Consider the following 22,474-nt stretch of genomic DNA (forward strand, 5'->3'; position numbering starts at 1 on the left):
AGATCAAAGAGCCAGCAGGTAGTAGTGCTCAAATTCGAAGAAAGTCTCACTCAGAACCCCCCACTGAACTATGTGACCTCACCCCCATCCTGACATGTGAATTTCCTTGTCAACAGAAATGAGGGTAACAATAGTATCTACCTCCCAGGGTTGCAGTAAGATGAAAATAAAAGGAGGTTGTTTATGTGAAGTATGCAGTGTCCAGCACATTGTATACACACTGGAGATGCTTATTATTATTTTAGTGTTGTTATTTTATGATGCAAAGAATCATTTTACACTTAGAGTGGGATGGGTAATACGATTGTGAAAAGGAGATGACTGTGACATAAGTGAAGGTTTCATTTCTTTTTTTAGGTCCTGTCTGCAGCCTCTGTGTCTCATCATTTGGAGCAAGACCCGTGGCGATCTTCAGTGGCTTCATGGTGGCCGGAGGCTTAATGCTGAGCGGGTTTGCCCCTAACATCTACTTTCTGTTTTTTTCCTATGGCATTGTTGTAGGTAAGAAACCTAACCACTGTAACTTTCCTAAGCTCCAAGAGCTCATCATAACTTTACCAATGTCCACTTCATTATTTCGTTAATATAGGAGGTGAAAATGTTCAGTAATAATTTACTATCAGTGGCCAGTTCACCAAAAATTGTTGCCTTGGTAAAATGTCTATCAGCGAAACGAAATATTTGAAATGACAAATGTATTTTAACAGTGCACGTTATGGTTTCTTTCAAGGAGCAGGAAGGCATTTCATTTCCGTGCTTGTCTCTAAAGCACACAAAAGGAATAAAGAGGGGGCAAGAGGAGACATGTATGTGACTAACGTCTGTCATTTCTCACTGACCTAGGGAGTGGTCCCTTTCATATTGGTCGGTTAAGCAGGGCTGCGTTCTAAACATCCTGCTGTGTCTCACTATCTATCACCACGACCCTGATCACAAAGTCAGAAGAGAAGTAAAGAGTAGATTGTAAAGCACATAATTTGTTTTTAAGATAAGGCATGATTGAAGAAAACGGAGTGGTGGGGATGACTGATGGTGACCTTGATTACAGGAGGGGAAAAGCAGAGCGCTTGGGGCTTGAGAGTTCTTTGGGGGATGGGGGATGCTTTGGTGATGTGCTCTACTAATTGTATTCAATGTTTAACATCATCAGACTCAATATTTGTAGGAGCTGCTTGTAGGGAATTTGAAAAAGACTCCTGCTTTTTAAATTTTTTTTTTGGTGTCTGAAAAAGCCTAATTTGTTGACTACCAATATTTCTCTCTTTTACTTGAGAGTGTTTCCCCAATCCTATATAATAAAAGGCTAATATGCAAATGGACTGAACGGCTGAACAACCTGTCTCTATGATGCACACTACCACCAGGGGGCAGACGCTCAATGCAGGAGCTTCCCCCTGGTGGTCAGTGCACACCCCCAAGGGGAGCGCCACTCAGCCAGAAACCGGGCTCATGGCTGGTGAGCACAGGGGAGGTGAAGGGAGCCTCTCCCACCTCCATGGCAGTTGGACATCTCCCAAGGGCTCCCGGACTGTGAGAGGGTGCAGGCCGGGCTGAGGGTCCTGCCCCGCCCCCCCCCCAAGTGCATGAATTTCATGCACCGGGCCTCTAGTAATAAATAATAGGAAAAATAGCAGCTAGCATTCACTGAGTACTTACTGTGTGCCAGGGTCTGCACTAAGTGAGATATCTGATCTCATTTAAACTTCCCAAGAACTGTTTTATAAAAAAGGAAGGTGAAGCACAAAGTGAAATGACCAACTAAAGCAACATAGCGACAACATGTGGGGTAGGGTCCACTCAGTCTGACACCACATCCTGACTCTTTTACATTTTTGTAATTGTTTTTAGTGCTTTTAGAACCCAAAGTTTATTTTAAATTTAACTACATGCCCTAATACTTCTCAGATATTAATCTAAGTAAGCAGGTCACTTGTCAGTTCTTTGAGAGCACATAGTATATGTTTGACATTTTATCTCTATAAAGCTTAAGGCAGTTTTGAACCTGTAGCTACAGATATATTGAGTAATCATTTTGCATTCTTGTCTGAAATAATAAAAATAAAAATGTAGATATCTATGTTTATTCATGATGGGATTATGCCTTTCAGAACACAGGACAAATTATTTCTTCCAAGACAAAATTTATTTTTGGATTGTTCTTTTTGCATAGGATATTGAATCATTAAATTGAACCAGTGGTATGATTTGGGTATCTTCCCTAAACTCTGGACTAATCATTTAAAATTTCACAGGGTTTTGCTCCTACTCATGGTTTCTAAAGAAAGCCTTTATGAGCACATATCCAAAGTTTTCACTGACCTAAAAACTAACAAAAAGTGACACATTTGCATTACCTATAGATACAAATGATTTTTTTAAAAGAAAAAAATTAGCTGACATTGCCAAAGATTTATATATGTTTGATTGTGTTGGAAGAGTATCTAAGGATATATACTAGTAGAAAGAAAAAGACAAAATTAACTAAGTCCCATGATTAAATTTTAAAATTTCTGTAGCAACAGAGGGAGCTTTACCAGCTTGTGAAATTGATTTGGTTCATGTTACTGGAACCTTTCAATAGCTAACCTGGTCCCCCTCCCCTATGAACACATGGTCTTCAATTCATTAAATATTGGTCTTGATTTACTCTTGTGGCGGCTGCTGGTGGTGCTGGTGGGGTCACAGAGCGTCCACTTGGCTTTCCCCACTGTGCTAACTCTTACTCCACTGGCCAAGAAACAGTTGTAGGGGGTTGTACTAACTAACATGTATGCCTGCGCCATTAAAAAGCAGCAACTGGGGAAATGACTGTTGGATGGATCCACGGACTCAGAGGGCCTACTGTGAGCCAGACCTGGGCCATGATCCTACACATTATCTGCTTCCCCCATGTGACCCCACTCTAAAGAGAGACCATGTAAATACCTCAGGTTCCTAATTAACAATGTCAGCTTGTACCCAGAGTCCAACAATGCTCAAAACATATCCCACATATCCCAGTGTGTGATCACCTAAATGCCGCCGTGGTTCTCTGTGGGTAAAGAGTCAGGGTATGGTTATCTACTTGTCATTGTGTTTGTTGCAATGTCCTACCTTCCGGCATAACCAGCCTCTCCTCTAGTTGATGGATTCTGGGTCAAAACGGGCTCAGGTCTGGGGAATATGTATGACTCTGATATGGTGATAGTTGCATGGTTTGAAATCATGCAACTAGGAGGAAGTGGTCAGCTCATGGAGAGACCCTTGGGCTTCGGGCCAGGAGATGTAGGTTCTGTGAGCTTGAGCAAACACCTTTATTTCCACAAGTGACTGTCCCCTCACCGGAGGAGGCGGGCTTAGCAACCTACTTCCTTTAGGTCTTGTGGGGACTCCATGAGGCCAAGCAAAAGATTTGAGTTGGATTTCAATTTATAATTTAAAAAAAACACCCACTCTGGCAATTATTGGGGCCCTGTGAGCTACTCCTTGCTAGCAGATTATTAACAGTTATTCCATGGTTGTCTTGTGTGTGGTTTTATTTCATCAGTAGGCTCACAATATAGGGCTCAGAGAATATTTGTGAGATACATAAATGAGATAATAATGAATAGTGACACATCCATTCTGTCACCATTTGAAGTAGAGTATCCAATTGAAAAGGCAGTGACAGGAAATTATTACCCAGTCTAAACTCATTCTCCTTTCTGTATTATGAGTTCCTTAGAAAAACACAGGCAAGATGCAGTCTAATGATAATATTCATGGAGCACCAGCTCTGTGTAGAATTGTATTCTAAGCATTTTCATTCATCAGGAATGAATGAAATGGGCTCTTAAGATAGACAGACTGGCATAGGGAAGGAGCAAGCATTAATAGGAAGGCTCTGGGGTCAGACCATGTGGGTTAACTGTATTAGATCCACTTGCCAGCTATGTGACTCCAGATAAGTTACTTATCTTGTTATCTCATTTTTAAAAGTGAGCATAATAATAGCATACAACCTATAGGGTTTTACAGATTGATGAGATAATGCAATAAATAGTAGCTAGTATAACCATTATTATTAGTTTTGTGCCTTTGAAAATTATTTAATCTCTCTGGCTTCTATTTTTATTTTTTATAAAATGGGACTAATATGAGTACAGAGATATTGTGACTGCTCATGGGAGAATGTGTACAGAGAAGCACACAGAGGTATTTAATACACATTTGTTCCCTTCTCCTTGAATTTCTTTCTGACCTCTTAGTTCAAGAGCACAGCAGCAATTTTTTCCTACTAAAGAAGCTCTGTGGAATCAGAAATATTTATCTAACAGGTTAAAGAATATAGGAAAAATAAAATAATATAGTATCATGTTTAATCATCCTATAAAAGATCAAAAGAATGCTGAAGAGTGTTAATTGGCATAATTCTGTTTCACCATTTAATCGATATTTTAAAAAATAACATCTTGAACATATGATGTTATCTTGTTCGGTTTTTGTGTAGCTAAAATAAATGGCAGCTTGCCAGTCTTTTAATTGGCTATAAACCATGCTGCCAAACCTGGTAATTCAGGCTCCTGTTTTCTTAGTAACTTTCCTAAATCAGAAAAAAAAAGGGTAGCGGGAGACTGTGGAGGGGGTGCAGAAAATATGTCCTCAATGAATTGCTCAAGTGCCTTCCCAATAATTTCTCTTTGCTTTTCTGAAAAGTACAACTTCAAGTCAATTTCTTTTATTCTCTTTCTCCATAAGATATTGTTATTTAGTTACCTGATTACTGTCTTCTTAATATTCTCTTCTTGATTTTGGGAAAATTTAATTTTCTTTTTCTTCATTTTCTTGGTAACATCTGCATAGAGGAGGGGAAAATCACATTCGTAGAAAACGTAGCTTGGGGCGGGGGGAACCACATTCATAGAAAATCTGATTCTCTTACTCTAGTTCTAGCTATTGAGATAAAGGTCATTCTCTATATATTTCCTTTAGCAATTAGTTTTATAAGCTGTTTTTTGTTTCTAATGGTTAGATCATTAAAGATAGTCTTTTGTCTCTCATGGATGTTCAATTATAATAAGGAATTTTGATCTTCTAATTAGTCTCAGGCTATATCCACATAATGCCATTATACTCAGGTAAAAGTGAAAAAATGTACCAATATAATAGCTACTTTTAGTACCTTATTATGTTCCAGGTATTAAATCTTTTGCATTTTTTATGTCTTTTAAGCCTTACAGTTATCTTGTGAGATTGTTTTAAAGATAAGGAAACTAAGGAAGTTTAAGTAAACTCTCAAATTCCCAAAGTCACACAGCCAATACATGATAGAGTTGGGATTTGAATCTATACCTTTGCTCTTAACCAGTCAATGTCATGTTCAGGAGACTCGGGCTAAGTATATAAAATTTAGAGTCATGTCAAAAAAAAAAAAAAAAGGGCCAACTACTTGGACTTTTTAACTTCCCATGCAGATGTTTTAGCCTGAAAACGTAAGAGTACTGACATTTAACTACTTTAACCTACATTTAGCTGCCCTACACTTGGATGCTCTAACCTTATTTATCTTTTTCAGCATCCTAAGTTACGTTCTCATTATTTCATTTCCAGGAATAGATATTTCTGTAATAGTATTTGCAATCCTAACCAACTCTTTGAACAGGAATATGACATACTGACTCAGATATTTAAAGAGGGTGTTGGAATGCTTGTTTCAGAATATACTGAAGTGAATTCTCCAAAATGACCAAGAGAGAAGTCCCTACACTTTAGTGACCAACTGTCCCAGTTTGTCCAGGACTAAGGGCTTTCCTCTAGTGGTCAAACAGGGGAAGTCCTGGGCAAATCTGAGTATATTGGTTCCCCTCTGGCACACACATAGTCTGGATTGTGTGGCTCCACCTCTAGCACTTCTTAATATTGCGATATTAGAATGCACTGTTACTAAAATATTTTATTTTTATAAAAATAATACTGCAGGAAGAAAATTTTATATTACAAATTCAGGGGTTCGATAGATATCTGTTCAGTTTCACACACAAAATATGTATAATCATAGGATATTTAAAAATAAATCATAGGCATTTAAAACAATATGTACACCATTTCAAACTTTTTATTGCTTGACCCCCCCAGATAAACCAAAATTTCATTTTCATGATTTTATTCTTACGCTAGTTCTTAGAGGTGTTTGCTTTTGGTATTCTGATTAAGAAGCATTTTATAGCCCTAGCTCTGTTGGTTGGGCATCTTCCTATACACCAAAATGTCACTGGTTCGATTCTCATGCTGGCCACATGCTGGGGTTGTGGGCTTGATCCCCAGTAAGAGGAATGCAGGAGGTAGCCAATGGATGTTTTTCTCTCTCCCTTTCTCTTCCCTTCTCTCTAAAATCAATAAAAAAATATTTTAAAAAATTTTAAAGAAGGATTTTATAATATTACAGTATTTTCTTTCAATTTTAAAAATATACATATATTTTTATTTATATACCCATATAAATACTATATATATGTATACATACATAAAATAAAAAAAAATGATTGTTGTGTTCATTCTGCTTATATATTTTGAAAACTTGTCATGGACTTCTTTCCATTCAATAAATATATTTCTACAACGTTCTTTTTTATGGTAACTTTAACAGACAGTTTTTAATATATATTGATTGGCTGCCTCCTGCACACACCCCACTGGGAATCAAGCCCACACCCGGGCATGTGCCTGGACTAGGACTGGAACCGTGACCTCCTGGTTCATAGATCTACACTCAACCACTGAGCCACACTGGCTGGGCTTGAGTTGAGTGTTTGAAGGACACTAGGATATGGTCAGGTGGACACAGGTTGGAAAGGAAATGAGTGGTGGGAGAGGACATCCCAGGAGTTCATATGCTCATAGACATGAAATAGAGTGCAGTCTTCTCATGGACGTTTGTTTAATGAATGCACAAATCATATGGGAAGTTGCAAATCTGTCTAAGTATGGTTGTAACAGAGGTCAGTGATAAAGACTTTTGCTTGGACCTTATTGTAGGAGAGTGATGTGATGAGCATTATATGATAGCAGTTTAGGAGGTAGAATGGTGGGGAAAGGACCAGAGGCTAAAACAGAGATTGAGAGGCTATAGCTCAGATCAGAAGAGATGAGGTGAACTGAGGCAGTGGCAGTGCAGAAAGGCAGGGGGGTGGTGATCATTTAAGCAGTGGGGGTCATAAACCAGCGGTTGCCAACTGGTGGTCCACGGACCACTGGTGGTCCATGAGTTCCGAAAGGTTGGTGACCACTGTCATAAACAGCTTGATGTCTGGGTTGATGTGAAGAGATGAGGGAAAAAAGGGCCTCTGAAGTTGTGGTTTCACCCCGAGGTATGAGAAATGGAACATATGGTGTGAAAAGGAAGTGTTAGAAGCTGTAAATATATTTAATTTCCACCTGTTTAAGTAAAGGAAACAATGATATTTTACTAATGTTTATGCTTTCAGTTGTTAGTGATACAGATATTTAGTTTTAAAATTATTATGCTTATACTGACTTATGAACAATAATAGATACAGAGGCAGAGCTGCCTCAAACAGATTGTCAAACTGCAGCGGGAAAGCCGGGGAGGGTTGGGGGGCAGGAGGGAGGGGGGTAAGAGATCAACCAAAGGACTTGTATGCATGCATATAAGCATAACCAATGGACATAAGACACTGGGGGGTAGGGGAGGCCAGGGGATTGTCAAGGGCGGGGGGGGGGGGGGGAAGGACACATATGTAATACCCTTTGTAATACTTTAAGCAATAATAATAATACAAAAAGATGGAAGGGAAAAAAAAGTTTAAATAGAAGATCCCACAGTTCCCCAAAAGGCAGAGACACCCATCTTTCTCTTCTTTTTGAAATGTCAGAGTAGACAACTGAGGAGAAAAAGACCCCAAGTTTGGGAGAAGAGGAGAGGGCCTCATTAAAAAACTTACTTACGTGGTTTTGTCAATTGTAGGAATTCTAATAAAGTGCTTTCTAATGCAAAGACTGAGTGGGGAGTTGGACACAAAATGACATCAGACCCACATGAAGGCTGCAGCTTAACCCTAAATTAAGAAGTGCCAAAGTTAGCGTCCGGAAAGAACTCAATTAAATGGTCCATGCCAAAAAAATAAATACATACATAAATAAAATTATTATGCTTATGCTGAAGGTTTATGCTCAGATTTTTTTTCCACTGTTGGAAGTCTAGTAAAAAAATTATCGGAGACCAGGGGATCCTTTAAGGCAGTGGCTTCCAACCTTTTTAGTCTTGGGTCCCTTTGTACTTTTTTATTTTAGGACACCCAAGGAGCTTTTGATTATGTAGATTATATTTATTGATACTTATCCTGTTAAAATTTACTATCTTAAAAGCTGAGAAATTTAAAAATATTTGTTTAGTAATTTATTTCAAGGTAATAACAAACCCACTTCATGTTAATATAACTAACATGCTTATGAAAAATAACTCTATTTCTGCCTGGCCGGTATGGCTCAGTAGTTGAGCGTCGACCTATGAACCAGAAGGTCTCCTTTTGATTCCCTGTCAGGGCACATGCCTGGGTTGCTGGCTCCATCCTCAGTAAGGGTATCAGGAGGCAGCCCATCAATGATTCTCTCTCATCATTGATGTTTCTATCTCTCTCTCCTCTCCCTTCCTCTCTGAAAGAAATAAAAATATTTTTTAAAAAAAGAAAAACAACTCTATTTTTTCATAACAAAACAAAATTGAGAAGAGTAACATTGTTTTACATTTTCACTAATATTTTTAATGTTTGGCTTCTAGAAGACATCTGCATTCTCCTATCTATCTGCTCTGTGCTCAGTTGTTGCAATATGTTTTTCTGATTGAAGTGTATGAAGGAAATCTGGTCTCACACAAAGGTATAGTTGGAAAATGGAGGAGATTTTAATAGCCTTTTCAGGTAATTGTAGATATTCTTCGTTGTCATTCAGTAAAGGGCAATTTTCTGAAGGTGAATTGCAATTTGTAACCTGATACCACACCAGTAGACTTTTGTGCCCTGTTATATTAAGTCCGTTTGTTTAGTCTGTACTTTGATCTCTGCATTCAAACCTAATTTTGTAACATCATGAATTGGTTATTTGAAAAATAACAGTTTGTTGAGTTATTTGAGAATTTAAAAATGTTGGCACATTTCATTATTTCTTAAAAATCATTTTTGTTAGCATCATCAGTAGGCTCATCAGAAAATCTATATGTATTGGGAAGTTGTCAAATTCATGGTGATAGACACAAATTTCCAAAATTCTTGTTTTTGCTGAAATTTCTATCATTGGTAACAATGACTGTCAGTTGTTTTCCTTATTAATTTGTTTTCCAGGAAACATCTGCCAAATACCCAATCTGAATAAACTACTTTGTCATACATTCTTTCAAATACAAACAAGGTTACATGAGAAAAGTGGCTATTTTAGCTGACTAGTAAAAAGATTACATAAGCGCTTTCCTTGCAACAATTGTAATTCAGACTAAGCACTTTTTAAAAATTGTGTTTGTTTTTACTGTGAGCATGTGATGGTGAAGCATAGAAGGTGTAAAATTTGTCACCAATACCATGATTTGTGCTAAGGCTCTTCCAGTTTTACTGACCATCAGCATAAATGTGAACACAATGTAAAAAAAACCAACAGAGAGCATCTTAGTATTATTATGAAAAGAGTTTTGACTTTGCGAGCTCCATGAAAGATCTTGGGGACTCTGGAGATGTCTTGTTAATAACTGCTGATTTAAGATCATCCTGATACAGACGTGGGGAGGCCTTATGCCACCTTCTGCTTTTTGAAAAGTTTAAAGAAAAGGCATTTCAAATTTATGCTACATTTTTAAAAAAGCGAGATAATCTTATTGGAAACCCATGGCCTTACAACAATTTTTAAAAACTTATTTATTTTTAGCCAAAATTACAAGTTTAAAAGTTGCTATTTCAACTTTTCTAGACTGGCATTTAGTAATTGTCTTTTTGTGTGTGTGTCTAAATGCCTAACATTTGTAAGAACCCTAACAACCAAATCACAGGAAACTAAATTCATCCCTCTTCCTTAGTGAAGAGTAACTATTTCATTTCACAAAACTGATTGTCCAGAAACAAGTCTTATATCATGTCTTAACGTGTTCTATATGTAGTAATAACAACTGTATCAACCAGTCCAACTCCTGTTTTAGTTGTTAGTATTTCTTCCCTGAACTCAGACGAAAGGATGCTTTATTTTAAAAGGTTTATTTAAGTGTAATTGTTTTAATCTATCTCATTTTTAAAGAAGACTTTTTATGCAATCAAAGATGATCATCTGAGTCCTGGGTTATTTTAAGAGCTAATTTCCTAGAATGTTTATGTGATATATTTGTTAAGTCCAAGTATTTTTTCTAATTATAGTACCGGTAGCAATTAAAGGTAATGAAAATGATCTTAGTAACTTACCTAATGGGCCATGGTTAAAATTCAGTTTTTAGACTATAGCTTATGTGTCATTTATAGAGTGATTCTTAAGAACAGGTGATGTTACAGATGAAAAGCAAAACGTTATGGGTTAGAAGCCAGAGGAAATTTTTATGAAAAACAAACTGAGGTCAGTAGGTATTCAATAGGGATGAAAAGTTTAAGCTAACAAACAAGAGCATTGGAGGAGATAAACATTGAACGTTGGGTATCAAGAAAGGGAAGTTTACATTTACAGAAAGTAGGGAATAGTATAACAAACAACTATATGCCACTTACATTTAATAATTATTCATCTTATTTTATTTGTTTTGTCTTTTTTTTGTGTGAAGATACTTTAAACTAAAAGACATCATGACATTTTACTTCTAAATAAGGTAATGTTGTTATGAGAATGTCCAAAGTGATGGAAGAGTTTATCTGAGCCAAATGGAGGACATGCCTAGAAGTAAGATCTCAAGAGTTTGAGAAAATGCTCCCAAGAATGACAGTTTCTCAGTTTTTTTTATGTATTTGGAATCAAAGGAGGGAATTTAAGGAGATTACATAAAATCTATTGGTGGTAGGTAAAGGAGATGGGAGAAAGCAAGTTCGAGAAATCTCCCAGGTTGGATAAAAAATGGAGGGATATATACTCCCTTTACATTGGTGGGTAGAGGATAGTTAACATTTTAACAGTTACAGTAAGTAGATGGTGTTCAGGCAACAAGATCCTGTGCTCCCTTGAGGGCGGCTATACCCTTGAGGAGTCTGGAAAAGAGAATTACTCTGGCATTTCAAAGATGTGTTAACCTAAATGCACAAGTAGGATGGACAAAGCTTCAGGCAAAGATAAACCTTTTACAAAGAAAGTTATAGGCCTGGTGCTTAACTACTTACCATGACCTGCCCCAAAAGAAATTTATGATCAGCTCACCTTGGGAGGTTATTTTCAGTTACTATGCTTGTCAGATTTATGACATAATCCCTTTTTTGTTTATAATAATTTTCAGCTCTAAAAGAAAAAAACTTACAAGTATACATTTTACTGTGATGTGTTAATCTGAAGACAACCAGGGACATGCCCGAGGGTCTTTGTTTTGCAAATTAAGGTGTGCAAGCTATAAGCTCTTGCAAAATAGGTTGGGATGATGAAAGGGATTTTATAAAATTGTTTAGAGGACTTAGAGGAGAAAGAACAGTGAGCGAAGGACAAGAACTTGGGAAGCGAGACAGAGATATTAAATGGGCACATTTGATTACACTTTGCTATTTGGTATGTGACTTAACCATTTTCTCTCCCTACAATATCTTAATTTAAACTTGCATTATTCATTTATGCTTTATAAATTGGAATATTTTTTTTCAACTTGTCCCTGACCTTTGGGTGTGTAGAGTGGAACCGGAGCCTACATAAATGTGTCCATTGGAGCTGCACGACTAGCATTGAATGCATCTAGGAATTCATATTTGGAAGAGTTTCAGTCAGTTGGTGACAGAATGCTCTATTGGAATTATTCCCCCCCCCCCTGTTTTTTTGCATTGAAGTAATATATGTAATTAATCTAAGCAATGTCTTCTTCTGTTTAGGTCTCGGATGTGGCTTATTGTACACTGCAACAGTGACCATTACGTGCCAGTATTTTGACAGCCGCCGAGGCCTTGCACTTGGCCTGATTTCAACAGGTACATTTTCAAAATAAGTACAGTATTGCCCCTATTCAGCCTTCTAATCAAAGTTAAAAGTTGGCAAACAGATATGTGTAACTAACTACTCCCAGCTACCACTCAGGTAGCACCTTTTTTTTCTTTTCTTTTTTTTTTTTTTGCTCTATTGCTACAAGGAAATTTTATTTTCCACTGTAAATGTGGCATAGCGTTCAGAAAAGCCTAAGATAGACATATGAAAAACCGTTTATTTCAAAGGTGTGTTAACCTAGAGGCACAGCAACACTGGACAGGGCTTGCTTCAGGCAAAAATAAATCTTTTACTAAACAGTTATAGGCCTAGGGAATGACAACCCAGCCCAGTTAGGAATTTATGATGGATGAGATCACCCTGTGAGCTTACTTTCCATAGAACCCTTTTTCTTCGTCCACAAATATCATATCGGAAAGAAAGCTTATGGGCCCAGTGAATTGAGAGTCACGTGCTGGTGAGAACCTTGCTGAAGGAAGTGGACAGCATGTATATAAAGCACCTTATCCCCGAGAAAGACAGGAGAAAAGGAAGGGAAATGGCGACACTGTCAGAAAGACGGATGCTGATGGCTCTTGACCTCCATTTATTGTGAAACTTACAATTCCCACACACAAAAAGTGGAAAAGGCTGATTTATGAATACAGCTCACTCACCTGTGTGCACAGCCAGGGACAGGCTGTTTACTCTTGCTGTTCCTTTAAGAATCAAGAGATGATCACTGCGGGGGTGGGGAATATAAACATAAAAATTTATGGCCTCTGGTAGTTTAAAGTGGTGCTTTATTTTTCAGTTGGATTTTTTCCCCTAGGCTGTTTAGGGAATTTATCAAAGTTTCTGTAGCCAATATCTTATGAGTTTGGTTAGGAGATAAAGCTGCCAAGTTTAGTAAAAGCTGTACGTTTACGTACGCTCCTTGTTAGTGAGTGGGTGTTCTTGGGAAGCCAGGCTTTCAGATACGCTGAAGAACTTTAGTAGTAGATCTGACCACAGGATCCAAATTAATGTTTTGGTCCTGAGGCCAACCCAGGGGCAGCAAAGTGATTCCAGATGGAATTATATCTGGCTGGATATTTACTCAAGGTGGTTTAAAGAAGCATTGGCAGGTGAGAAATGGGAATCATAGTGTAGGGGGAGACATGGCCAGAATCAGAGGACATGGCTAAGTTAGAAATGGGAACAGAAATAGAAAAAACAAGATGGAGAATCCAGAACGGTTACAATACAGTTTCAAGAACCCGACAGGATCGCCCAAAAGTGTGGGGAGTGTGATAATAGGCATGGAAGCTTAAAGGACAATAGGTCTTACCTATCCTATGTATTTTTTGTAGAGGCTCTATAATGATGCAACAGGCACAGACCCTGGAGGCAGACCTGGTGTTGAGTCCTGCCTGTGTCACGTCCACTAGCTCTCTGTTGATGGACAAGTTAGTTCATGGTTCTGTTAACTATTAAGCCTCAGCTTTCTGAACTGTAAAGTGGGAATAAAAGAGTCCCATCAGGGTATTGGGAATATTAAAAGGGTTATTGTGTAAGACACATGGCAAGGGCTCTAAAAGTATTAGCCATTATAATTATGACCTAGATTTCCCTGAATCTCCAAATTTATTTGTGCTGAAGGTGTTGAAAATTGTTTATTGAGAGAGCTGCTCCTGCTTTTCACTCAGTCTAGGGAGGAGGGCATAAGGACTTGAGCCCAAAATGGAGCTACTATGGACAGTCGAGACTTGGCAGAATTAAGGAGTTTACAGTGTCAACTCACAGGGAGCTAGGTGAGGCAAAATTAGGGAGAAGCATGAATCTACTGTCTTAGTCTGTTCAGGTTGCTATAAGAAAGTACCATAGAGTGGACGGCTTATAAACAATAGAAATGTATTTTTTATAGTTCTGGAGGCTGGGAAATCCAAGAACAAGGCACCAGAAAATTCAGTGTCTGGTGAGGGTCCATCTTCTGGTTCACAGAGGTCATCATTTCATTATGTCCTCAGATGGCCAAAGGGGAGAGGGAGCTCTTGGGGTCTCTTTTATAAGGGCACTAACCCCATTCACGAGGGCCTCGCCATCATGACCTAATCACCTCCCATAGGTCCCACCTCCTAATATCATCACCTGGGGGGCTAGGTTTCAGCATATGAATTTTGGGGAACACAGACACTCAGTCTCTAGCATCCAACTTCAGTGAAAGAGATGACAAGCAACATATAACGCACAGTAGAATATTTTTAAATTGAACAGAAGTTAATAGTGAAAAGCCTTGCAATATGGGACGTAGTTGAAAGGAGCCTAGGCATTAAATGAAGGTTTTGGGAACTCGGTCTTGCCCCGTAGGGGTTGGTAAACTAATGCCCATGGCCCAAGTCTGGTGTACTGCCTGAATTTGGACAGCTTACAAGCTAAGAATGATTTTTGCTTTTTAGTGTAGTTTTTAAAAATCATAAGAAGATATTTTTATGGCAGGGGAAAATGATGTGAAATTCAAATTTCAGTGCTCATAAATAAAGTTGTATTGGAACACAACCATGCTCATTCCTTTACAAACCTTCTCTGGCCCCTTTCTTGCTTCAGTGGCAGAGTGGAGCATTTACGACAGAGATTGTATGGCCCTCTATGGCTTAAACATGTATTCTCTGGACCTTTATAGAAAAAGATTATTGGTCCCTGGTGTTAATAGTTAATCAAAGCATGAGTGTCTCTCTTACTGTTTCAGTAACTGAACATCAATTACTATTTTCCCTCTTTGTGATAATAGATAACTTAGACATGCATGGAAGCATAATTCATCCTTTATTCCACTTCACCATTTACACTGAGGATTTTTAAATTAGGGTTTTCTTTTTGAAAATTAAAAATTATAGTTTCCAGTTCCACAGTTCCACAAGAAAGCTCTGAATTACTCTTTATTGCCCTGAAAAGATTCCTGCATCTTTCTAAGCTTTGGCTGCATTCTTGTGAGATGTAGGCTGGGGAAACTACTGTCTAGTCAGTGCGTAATTTGATTGTGCTTTCCTATCATATACTGAGCACATCATATGTATTCTATATATTTTGGTTGAATTAATTTAAATGTCTTTCTTATATTTCATGATGTTGAGGGCTAAACTTAGTTGATGAGCAATGGAGAAGTTGCTTATTTTTTCAATTTAAGGTCAAAACACAGAACTTGCAGAACGCCAAGAGTACTTGTAGGTATCTAATGTTAGGGCACTCACTCTGTTAGGATCTATACAGAGATATGGTATTAGGCAAAAATGTGAATTAACAGTGAATGGAGGTTACTGCAGTACAGAAGTACATGAAATAGTGCTATTTTCCATTCTTTCGGTTTGTTTTCTGAAGTGCTTTTAACTTTGGGAGTATGTGTCACTTTTAAAAAGATAAGGGAAGGATTAAATTTGTCTACTTATTATCTTTCAATAGTCAGCAAAGAAGATACTATCTTACTAACCACAAAATGACATTATTGTAGCTGCCATTACATCAATATGAGCTACTAACATTTTAATGCAAAGAGTTTTTAGGGAGGGCATTAAAAAGTTAACTTCTAAAATGTTAGAGAGGGACAACTATGGTCCCAGAGAAAATGCTTCTTTACAAGTCTGAGAGTCATTTGGTTATTTGTAAGAATTTTTGATAAGATGGGTTTTTGCTGCAAGCATGGCATCCTGTTGGGGTTACGAAGTAATTTGGTATAGATCATTTTAAAAGTATGATCCACCCCCGTAGCCGGTTTGGCTCAGTGGATGGAGCCTGCAGACTGGGAGGTCCTGGGTTTGATTCCGGTCAAGGGCATGTGCCTTGGTTGCGGGCACATCCCCAGTGGGAGGTGTGCAGGGGGCAGCTGATGGATGTTTCTAGCTCTCTATCTCTCTCCCTTCCTCTCTGTAAAAAATCAATAAAATATATATATATATAAAGTATGATCCACCTATTTACCTATTTTTAAACAGTTCTATTTATTACTCTCCTGCTTTTTTAGGTGACATTTTTCAATGATATTTAAATTTTAAAATACTCAATTTTTTTAAAAAGTTGAAATCAGAACACCGCTAATTAATTCGGCTGATGTAACATGAGGTTCCAGTATGTTTAGTGTGATCTATGCTTAAAAAAAAAAACACACCCAGAAAATCCAGGAAAATTTACTAGGCATACTTTGTGATTTCAATACCCTATCAAATTCCACTTTACTCTTTTCATAGTTTAGTAATGTGAATCATTATATTCTGGTGATTTAGCAATGGATTTGAACTATCACACCATGACAAATATCCCATAAAAATTAAAATAATTTTACTAAAATTCTTCAGCTCAAAAATTAAATATGAATATTTACTTGTTCAAAGGGAATAAATATATAGCACAGAGCCTGGCACATAATAAGTGCAAAAAAAGTAGTTGCTTAAGGTATTTGTTAAGAATATGGGCTCCAGGAGTCAGAATGATTGAGTGTACCTCCTACTTATGCCATTTACAGCTCAGTGGCCTGCGGCAAATTTCTCAACCTTTCTAGCCTTCAGTCACCTCAGGTACAGGTTGGGAATAATAATAGGATCTATACAATATGATCATCATCAGGATTAAACAAGATCATGCAATGTGCAGTGTTGAACACTGTCTGAACTACAAATGCAATTTCTTAAAATAAATATTCTATCAGTATTACTATTATTGTTGTTATCATTACCTTTCATATTCTTGCTGTGATTTTTCATATGATGGCACACCTGAGTGCCAGTGGAAAAAAAGAAATGGCACTGTGGTACCAATCATACTTGTCCCGAGAGCCCCACATTATAAGAGATTAAGATTGAACAGTTCCGTTTCCTTTTCAGGTTCAAGTGTTGGACTTTTTATATATGCTGCTCTGCAGAAGCTGCTGATTGAGTTCTATGGACTGGATGGGTGCCTGCTGATTGTGGGTGCTTTAGCTTTAAATATATTACCCTGCGGCAGTCTGATGAGACCCCTCCGGTCCCCCGATTGCCCTTTGCCTGAGAAAACAGCTCTGGAAAATGTACCAGACAGATACTCCACTTACAACGAAAAAGAAAAGAACCTAGAAGAAAGCATAAACATCCTTGAAAAGAGCTACGGAGGCGAGGAGACCTGCAGGAGCACGCTGGCCAATGGTGACTGGAAGCAGGACAGCCTCCTTCCTCAGAACCCAGCAAGCACGGCACACACAAAAGAGACGGAAACCTACAGAAAGAAGGTGGCAGAACAGACATATTTTTGCAAACAGCTTGCCAAGCGGAAGTGGCAATTATATAAAAACTACTGTGGAGAAACTGTGGCTCTTTTTAAAAACAAAGTGTTTTCGGCACTCTTCATCGCTATCTTTCTTTTCGACGTCGGAGGCTTTCCGCCTTCATTACTTATGGAAGACGTAGCAAGAAGTTCAAATGTGAAAGAAGAAGAGTTTATCGTGCCTCTTATTTCCATTATTGGCATTATGACAGCAGTTGGCAAACTCCTGTTAGGGATACTGGCTGACTTCAAGTGGATTAATACCTTATATCTTTATATAGCTACCTTAATACTCATGGGCCTGGCCTTGTGTGCAATTCCATTTGCCAAAAGTTATGTCATGTTGGCCATACTTTCTGGGGTCCTAGGGTTTCTCACTGGTAATTGGTCCATCTTCCCGTATGTGACCACAAAGACTGTGGGGATTGAAAAATTAGCCCATGCCTATGGGATATTAATGTTCTTTGCTGGACTTGGAAATAGCCTTGGACCACCAATTGTTGGTAAGATATTTATCTTAAAGTCACCCAGTTTACTGTTCTCCTTTGTGACTTCCCAGGATATAGAATTTCGGGTTGTAGTAATAGCACAGATTTGCCCAAAATAAATCTGCATGGAAAGTGTCATGATGATGATTTATTCAAAATCACTCTGCCGCCCTAGCCGGTTTGGCTCAGTGGATAGAGCATCGGCCTGCGGAATGGAGGGTCCCAGGTTCAATTCCCAACAAGGGCACATACCTCCATTGCAGGCTCAATCCCTGGTACAGTGCTTGTGGGAGGCAACCAATCGATGTGTTTCTCTCACACCGATATCTCTCCTTCCCACTCGCTCTAAAAATCAATGGAAAAATATCTTCGGACGAGGATTAACCACAAAAAAAATCACTTTGCTATAGTTGCAAAGCCAATGTTCTCGCTCAGGAATTTGTTTATTCTTTATTTGGGAGGAAACCAAAATGCCTGTTTATTCTTGTCCAAATTTTGAGAAATTCTCCTTTTCTAATTCCCAGCAGGCCATCTACTTTGAGTAGATGGAATATATATTCTAATATTAACTGTATAAAATTGATGAAGTTAGAGTATGGGCTTCATATTCATACTACTTATATCAAACTCACTTTTTTCTTCCTCTCTCTCTCTCCAGGTTGGTTTTATGACTGGACCCAGACCTATGACATTGCATTTTTTTTCAGTGGCTTCTGCGTCCTGCTGGGAGGTTTTATTCTGCTGCTGGCATCCTTGTCCCCCTGGGAAACACGCAAAAAGCAACTCCCCAAGCCAGCTCCAGCAGCCTTTGTGTACAAAGTTGCCTCTAATGTTTAGAGCAATATTGGAAGGCAGTATGAGACTGTTTTTTCAGAGAAAAATTACACGGTGGCTGACGCTGACTGATTTTTTTAAACATATCCTATTCTCTATGCAGCCTCTATCTCCTGTATGTTTTCCCCTCATTTCTCTTTTCCCAAGAAGCGGGACTATTCTGTGTTGCTATGATTCACGAGTTCTTGACATTGTAAAAATTTTGGCCAGCCTCAGAGGACGTTCTGTGTGTAGAGAAATAATTTCTCTGCAGACTCCATTCGTTCCATTGCAAGGCACCCAGAGGGGGCTCTTCTGTTTTAGACCTGCAGGCGGCATGATGAGATATGTGTGCTTGCCGCTATGGACTCTTCTCTACATTAGATGAGCTAGTGAATAGAAGACTTTGAGCCAGTCAAGAAATGAAAGTAGTTACTAAGGATTAAGAATTGCAGTGGAGCAAACTGATCATTTTTTTTTTTTAAAAAAAGGCATTTTAAATTACAGTCACCGGTTCTAATCATTCTGTTCTATTTACCTTGATGAAGCACCCATCAAGCATAAGGTGTTTGCTGAGATGCAGGAGATCTCCAAACGGAGGAGTAGTCACTATAGCCTTTCTTCATGGTTGGCCGCTATAACCTCTCTTACTTTTGTCTGTCAGCATCCATTCAGCTGATGTTTCCCAGGAAGTGCTGATTTTACTTATTTCCAAATTGGAAATGCATATTTAAACCATTCCGTTCTGGCAAATGGGAGACATCCATTTGCTTCGGGCACAGTGAGGACGAATTGCAAGTCCTTGCATATCTTCTTGGTTTATTTGCTATTATCAGATTTTACCACTATCACATTTTAATTCAAGGGCAGAACTAAAAAGTGTGTTTGTGTGTGTGAGTGAGTGTGTGTGTGTGTGTGTGTGTGTGTATGTGTGTGATGTTCTAAGTCTGTGTGGGACATGGGAAGGGGAAAAGGCAATAAGAAGTTGATACCCTGATTCAACTTCATTCATTCTTAAGAAAAATGTTCTGGAAGAAAATAAATGTTTAATGCATTGACATTTTTCTAAATAAATGTTTTTAAAACTTTTGTATGCATCCAATTCTTCTATAGGTCCTTTAAAAAAAAATACCACTCTGAGAGACTTTAATTCTGTAAGTCTAGGCTGTGGGCCAAGGATCTATATTTTTAATGTGATTCTGATAACACAGCCGGGGTTGAGAATGACTGTTGTAAAACTGGCAACACAGAAACATTTATTCTCTCAACTAAAACAAACAAACAAGAAACCATTGAGGTGATAAGTTTTTATAAATAGCCAAGTGTGATTCTTTAAATAGGAGGCACTCTTCCCATTGTGCCAAAATTGTTTTTGTTTTTTTCATTTCTTTTGAAATACATATGTAAGCTTATTTCATACTTCTATGTTGCCTTTCTTCTAAGGCACCTGAAGCACTTTATAAGCATGAATCCCCACAACACCTCATTGAGGTGGGTAAATAGTGCTTTTCTATGCAGTAAACCTGGGGTATGGGGAGTTTCATAACAGAGTTAATCCTACTCAATAAGGAAATAATGGGGCTCCAAAGTGCCTTGGACTTCCGCTCCATACTCAGATTTCTGTACCTCATTTTTTAGTTACTGTTGAGGTTGGTAGATAAAATGAGTGACATTTAAAAAAAATTAAACTAAATGTTTTTGTGTTGTAAGTTCCTTTTAGCCAATGTTATATTCAGGAAGTCCAATAACCTGATAAAGCTTAATGTTTATGGCGTCCCCACATTCGTCAATGTTGATAATTGTCCAAATGCCTCTCTTCTATGTCTACTAATGTCATCCAATGCGTGCATTATCCATTGTCTAGGGAATGAATTTTAATGCACAATAAAATATTTTTTGTTTGTTTTATATCAGTTTGGTTGCTTTTTCTCTTTTTAGCCAGTCCCCCTTCCCACTTCAAAATTATGTACAGTGACACCTCCCTTGAATGTAAACACAGAAATTACCTGCTAACTACTTCGGTTTCCAGGATTTGATGGTTGGACATCAGTATCTGCAAAAGTCAGTTTGCTAAGTTATTTTGACCATTGCCTTCCTAAAATCTAATATGTCAATCCTACAGAATCCTTTTGAGGAAAAAGGGACAGAATCCTTTTCAAGATTATTGGTAGGCCGTCGTTGGGGCATGACTATTCAAATCTTCTTTTCCAGTGAATTTTCTTTCTCCTAAACGCTAAAGGTCCCCACAAGACTTGCAACCAAGGGAGCAATAGGCAGCGGCAACTTGTCCTGGGCTAACCCACTAATCTATCTCCAAAGCCCTCTTTTCTCTGACTTTCCAGTGAGCTGTCAGCAGCCCCGCCAAGGCTCTCTCCTGTTGCTTCTTCTGTCCTAGATAGAAGCCCTTCCTTGTTTAACTGTCCCCAGCTTTAATAAATGTACTCTCAAAATTTTTTTTTAAATTATTAATGATGATCTCATCAGTCATTAATGGAATTTTTAAATCCAAGCACATTATCTTATTTATCCCTACTAATAGCCCTATGAAATGGGGATTATGATCCTTGTTGTATGGTTCAAAACGTAATTTTTTAAAAATATATTTTATTGATTTTTTACAGAGAGGAAGGGAGAGAGAGAATTAGAAACATCGATGAGAGAGAAACATCGATTAGCTGCCTCCTGCACATCTCCTACTGGGGATATGCCCGCAACCCAGGTACATGCCCTTGACCGGAATCGAACCTGGGGCCTTTCAGTCCGCAGGCCGACCCTCTATCCACTGAGCCAAACCGGTTTCGGCAAAACGTAATTTTCATGCTATGAACAACATATATGTCATTTCCAAAAACAAAATGAGAAAGGTTTGATTTCTAACATGTCTGGGATATGGGGCCTAGCTGGGAGGGTTGCTACTAAAGCCAAGCTTTTAGTGTATAGAGATGTGATATTTATAGAAATAATTATTTATAACTTACCTATTTCTTAAGAATTAGCTTTTTAAAAACACAATAATGAAATTATATTGATTAGAATACAATCTTTCTTTTGTGAGTTAAAAGGTATTTCTTGATATTCCAAGTGCCTGTGGCTGAGCTGGGGAAAGCTTGAACTAAGAGAGTTTGCTGGGGACCCTCTTCCCTGAGTTTAATACTTCCTCACTCCTCTCTCTCTCTCTCTCTCTCTCTCTCTCTCTCTCTCTCTCTCTCTCTTTCTCTCTCCCTCTCTCTCCACTTAGGAGCCAGCCGGTGATCTAATTTTCTCTAGAGTGACCATGTCATCAGAAGATAAGGTTCAGCCACCAACTTTTGAAGGCCCCATGAGAAACAATTTCCAAGAACCAGGGGTTCCAGCCCTGGGAGGTCATGACTGAATGGTATATCCATCCTGTAATGCTGGCTGGGAAGTCCCATAGCCTCAGAGAGTCTCAACTTCTAGCAATCACTGTAGGATTATCTTAACTCAGGACATTCCAGGAAAAGGAGAGCTCTAATTTTATGGAAAGAATATCTCATTTTTTCTTAGAAGGACTATTATATTGAACAGGTAAAATACACAATATACATTAGCAGTGCTAAACAGTTTCTCTTTCATGAACAGAATTTTGGGGCATTTTGCTTTACAGTCAATTGTCTGAAGGATGCCAGTTAATGAGCTGCCTCTTAAAATAAGGAGTTTAACCACAATCAGGTAAAATGATCAGTTGGCTTTAGCAGTGTGGAGATCATTTGTTGACCTTGACAAACAGTTTAGAGGAGCAGTCAGTACACAAGGGAGACCATGAATATAGACAACTTCTAAGGCATTTTATTCTTATA

General features: G+C 38.2%; 1 protein-coding gene across 2 annotated transcripts in view; it reads left to right on the plus strand.

Annotated features, from left to right (window-relative positions):
- SLC16A9 (solute carrier family 16 member 9) overlaps positions 1–20,565 on the plus strand; it is a 64,534-nt gene extending 43,969 nt beyond the window's left edge. The window contains exons 3-6 of one of the 2 annotated variants that reach the window (XM_081105429.1): positions 358–501; positions 12,000–12,095; positions 16,941–17,858; positions 18,502–20,565. In XM_081105429.1, coding sequence (XP_080961555.1) covers positions 358–501; positions 12,000–12,095; positions 16,941–17,858; positions 18,502–18,680 — 1,337 coding nt within the window. In that variant the 3' untranslated portion in view covers positions 18,681–20,565. Of the gene's footprint in view, positions 1–338; positions 502–11,999; positions 12,096–16,940; positions 17,859–18,501 lie in introns of both variants that reach the window. The other variant, XM_081105430.1, reaches the window with a different exon arrangement.
- Positions 20,566–22,474: the final 1,909 nt, after the last annotated feature.

This window comes from Myotis nattereri, assembly GCF_964212035.1.
Source record: "Myotis nattereri genome assembly, chromosome: 13".
NCBI classification, from domain to species: Eukaryota; Metazoa; Chordata; class Mammalia; order Chiroptera; family Vespertilionidae; genus Myotis; species Myotis nattereri.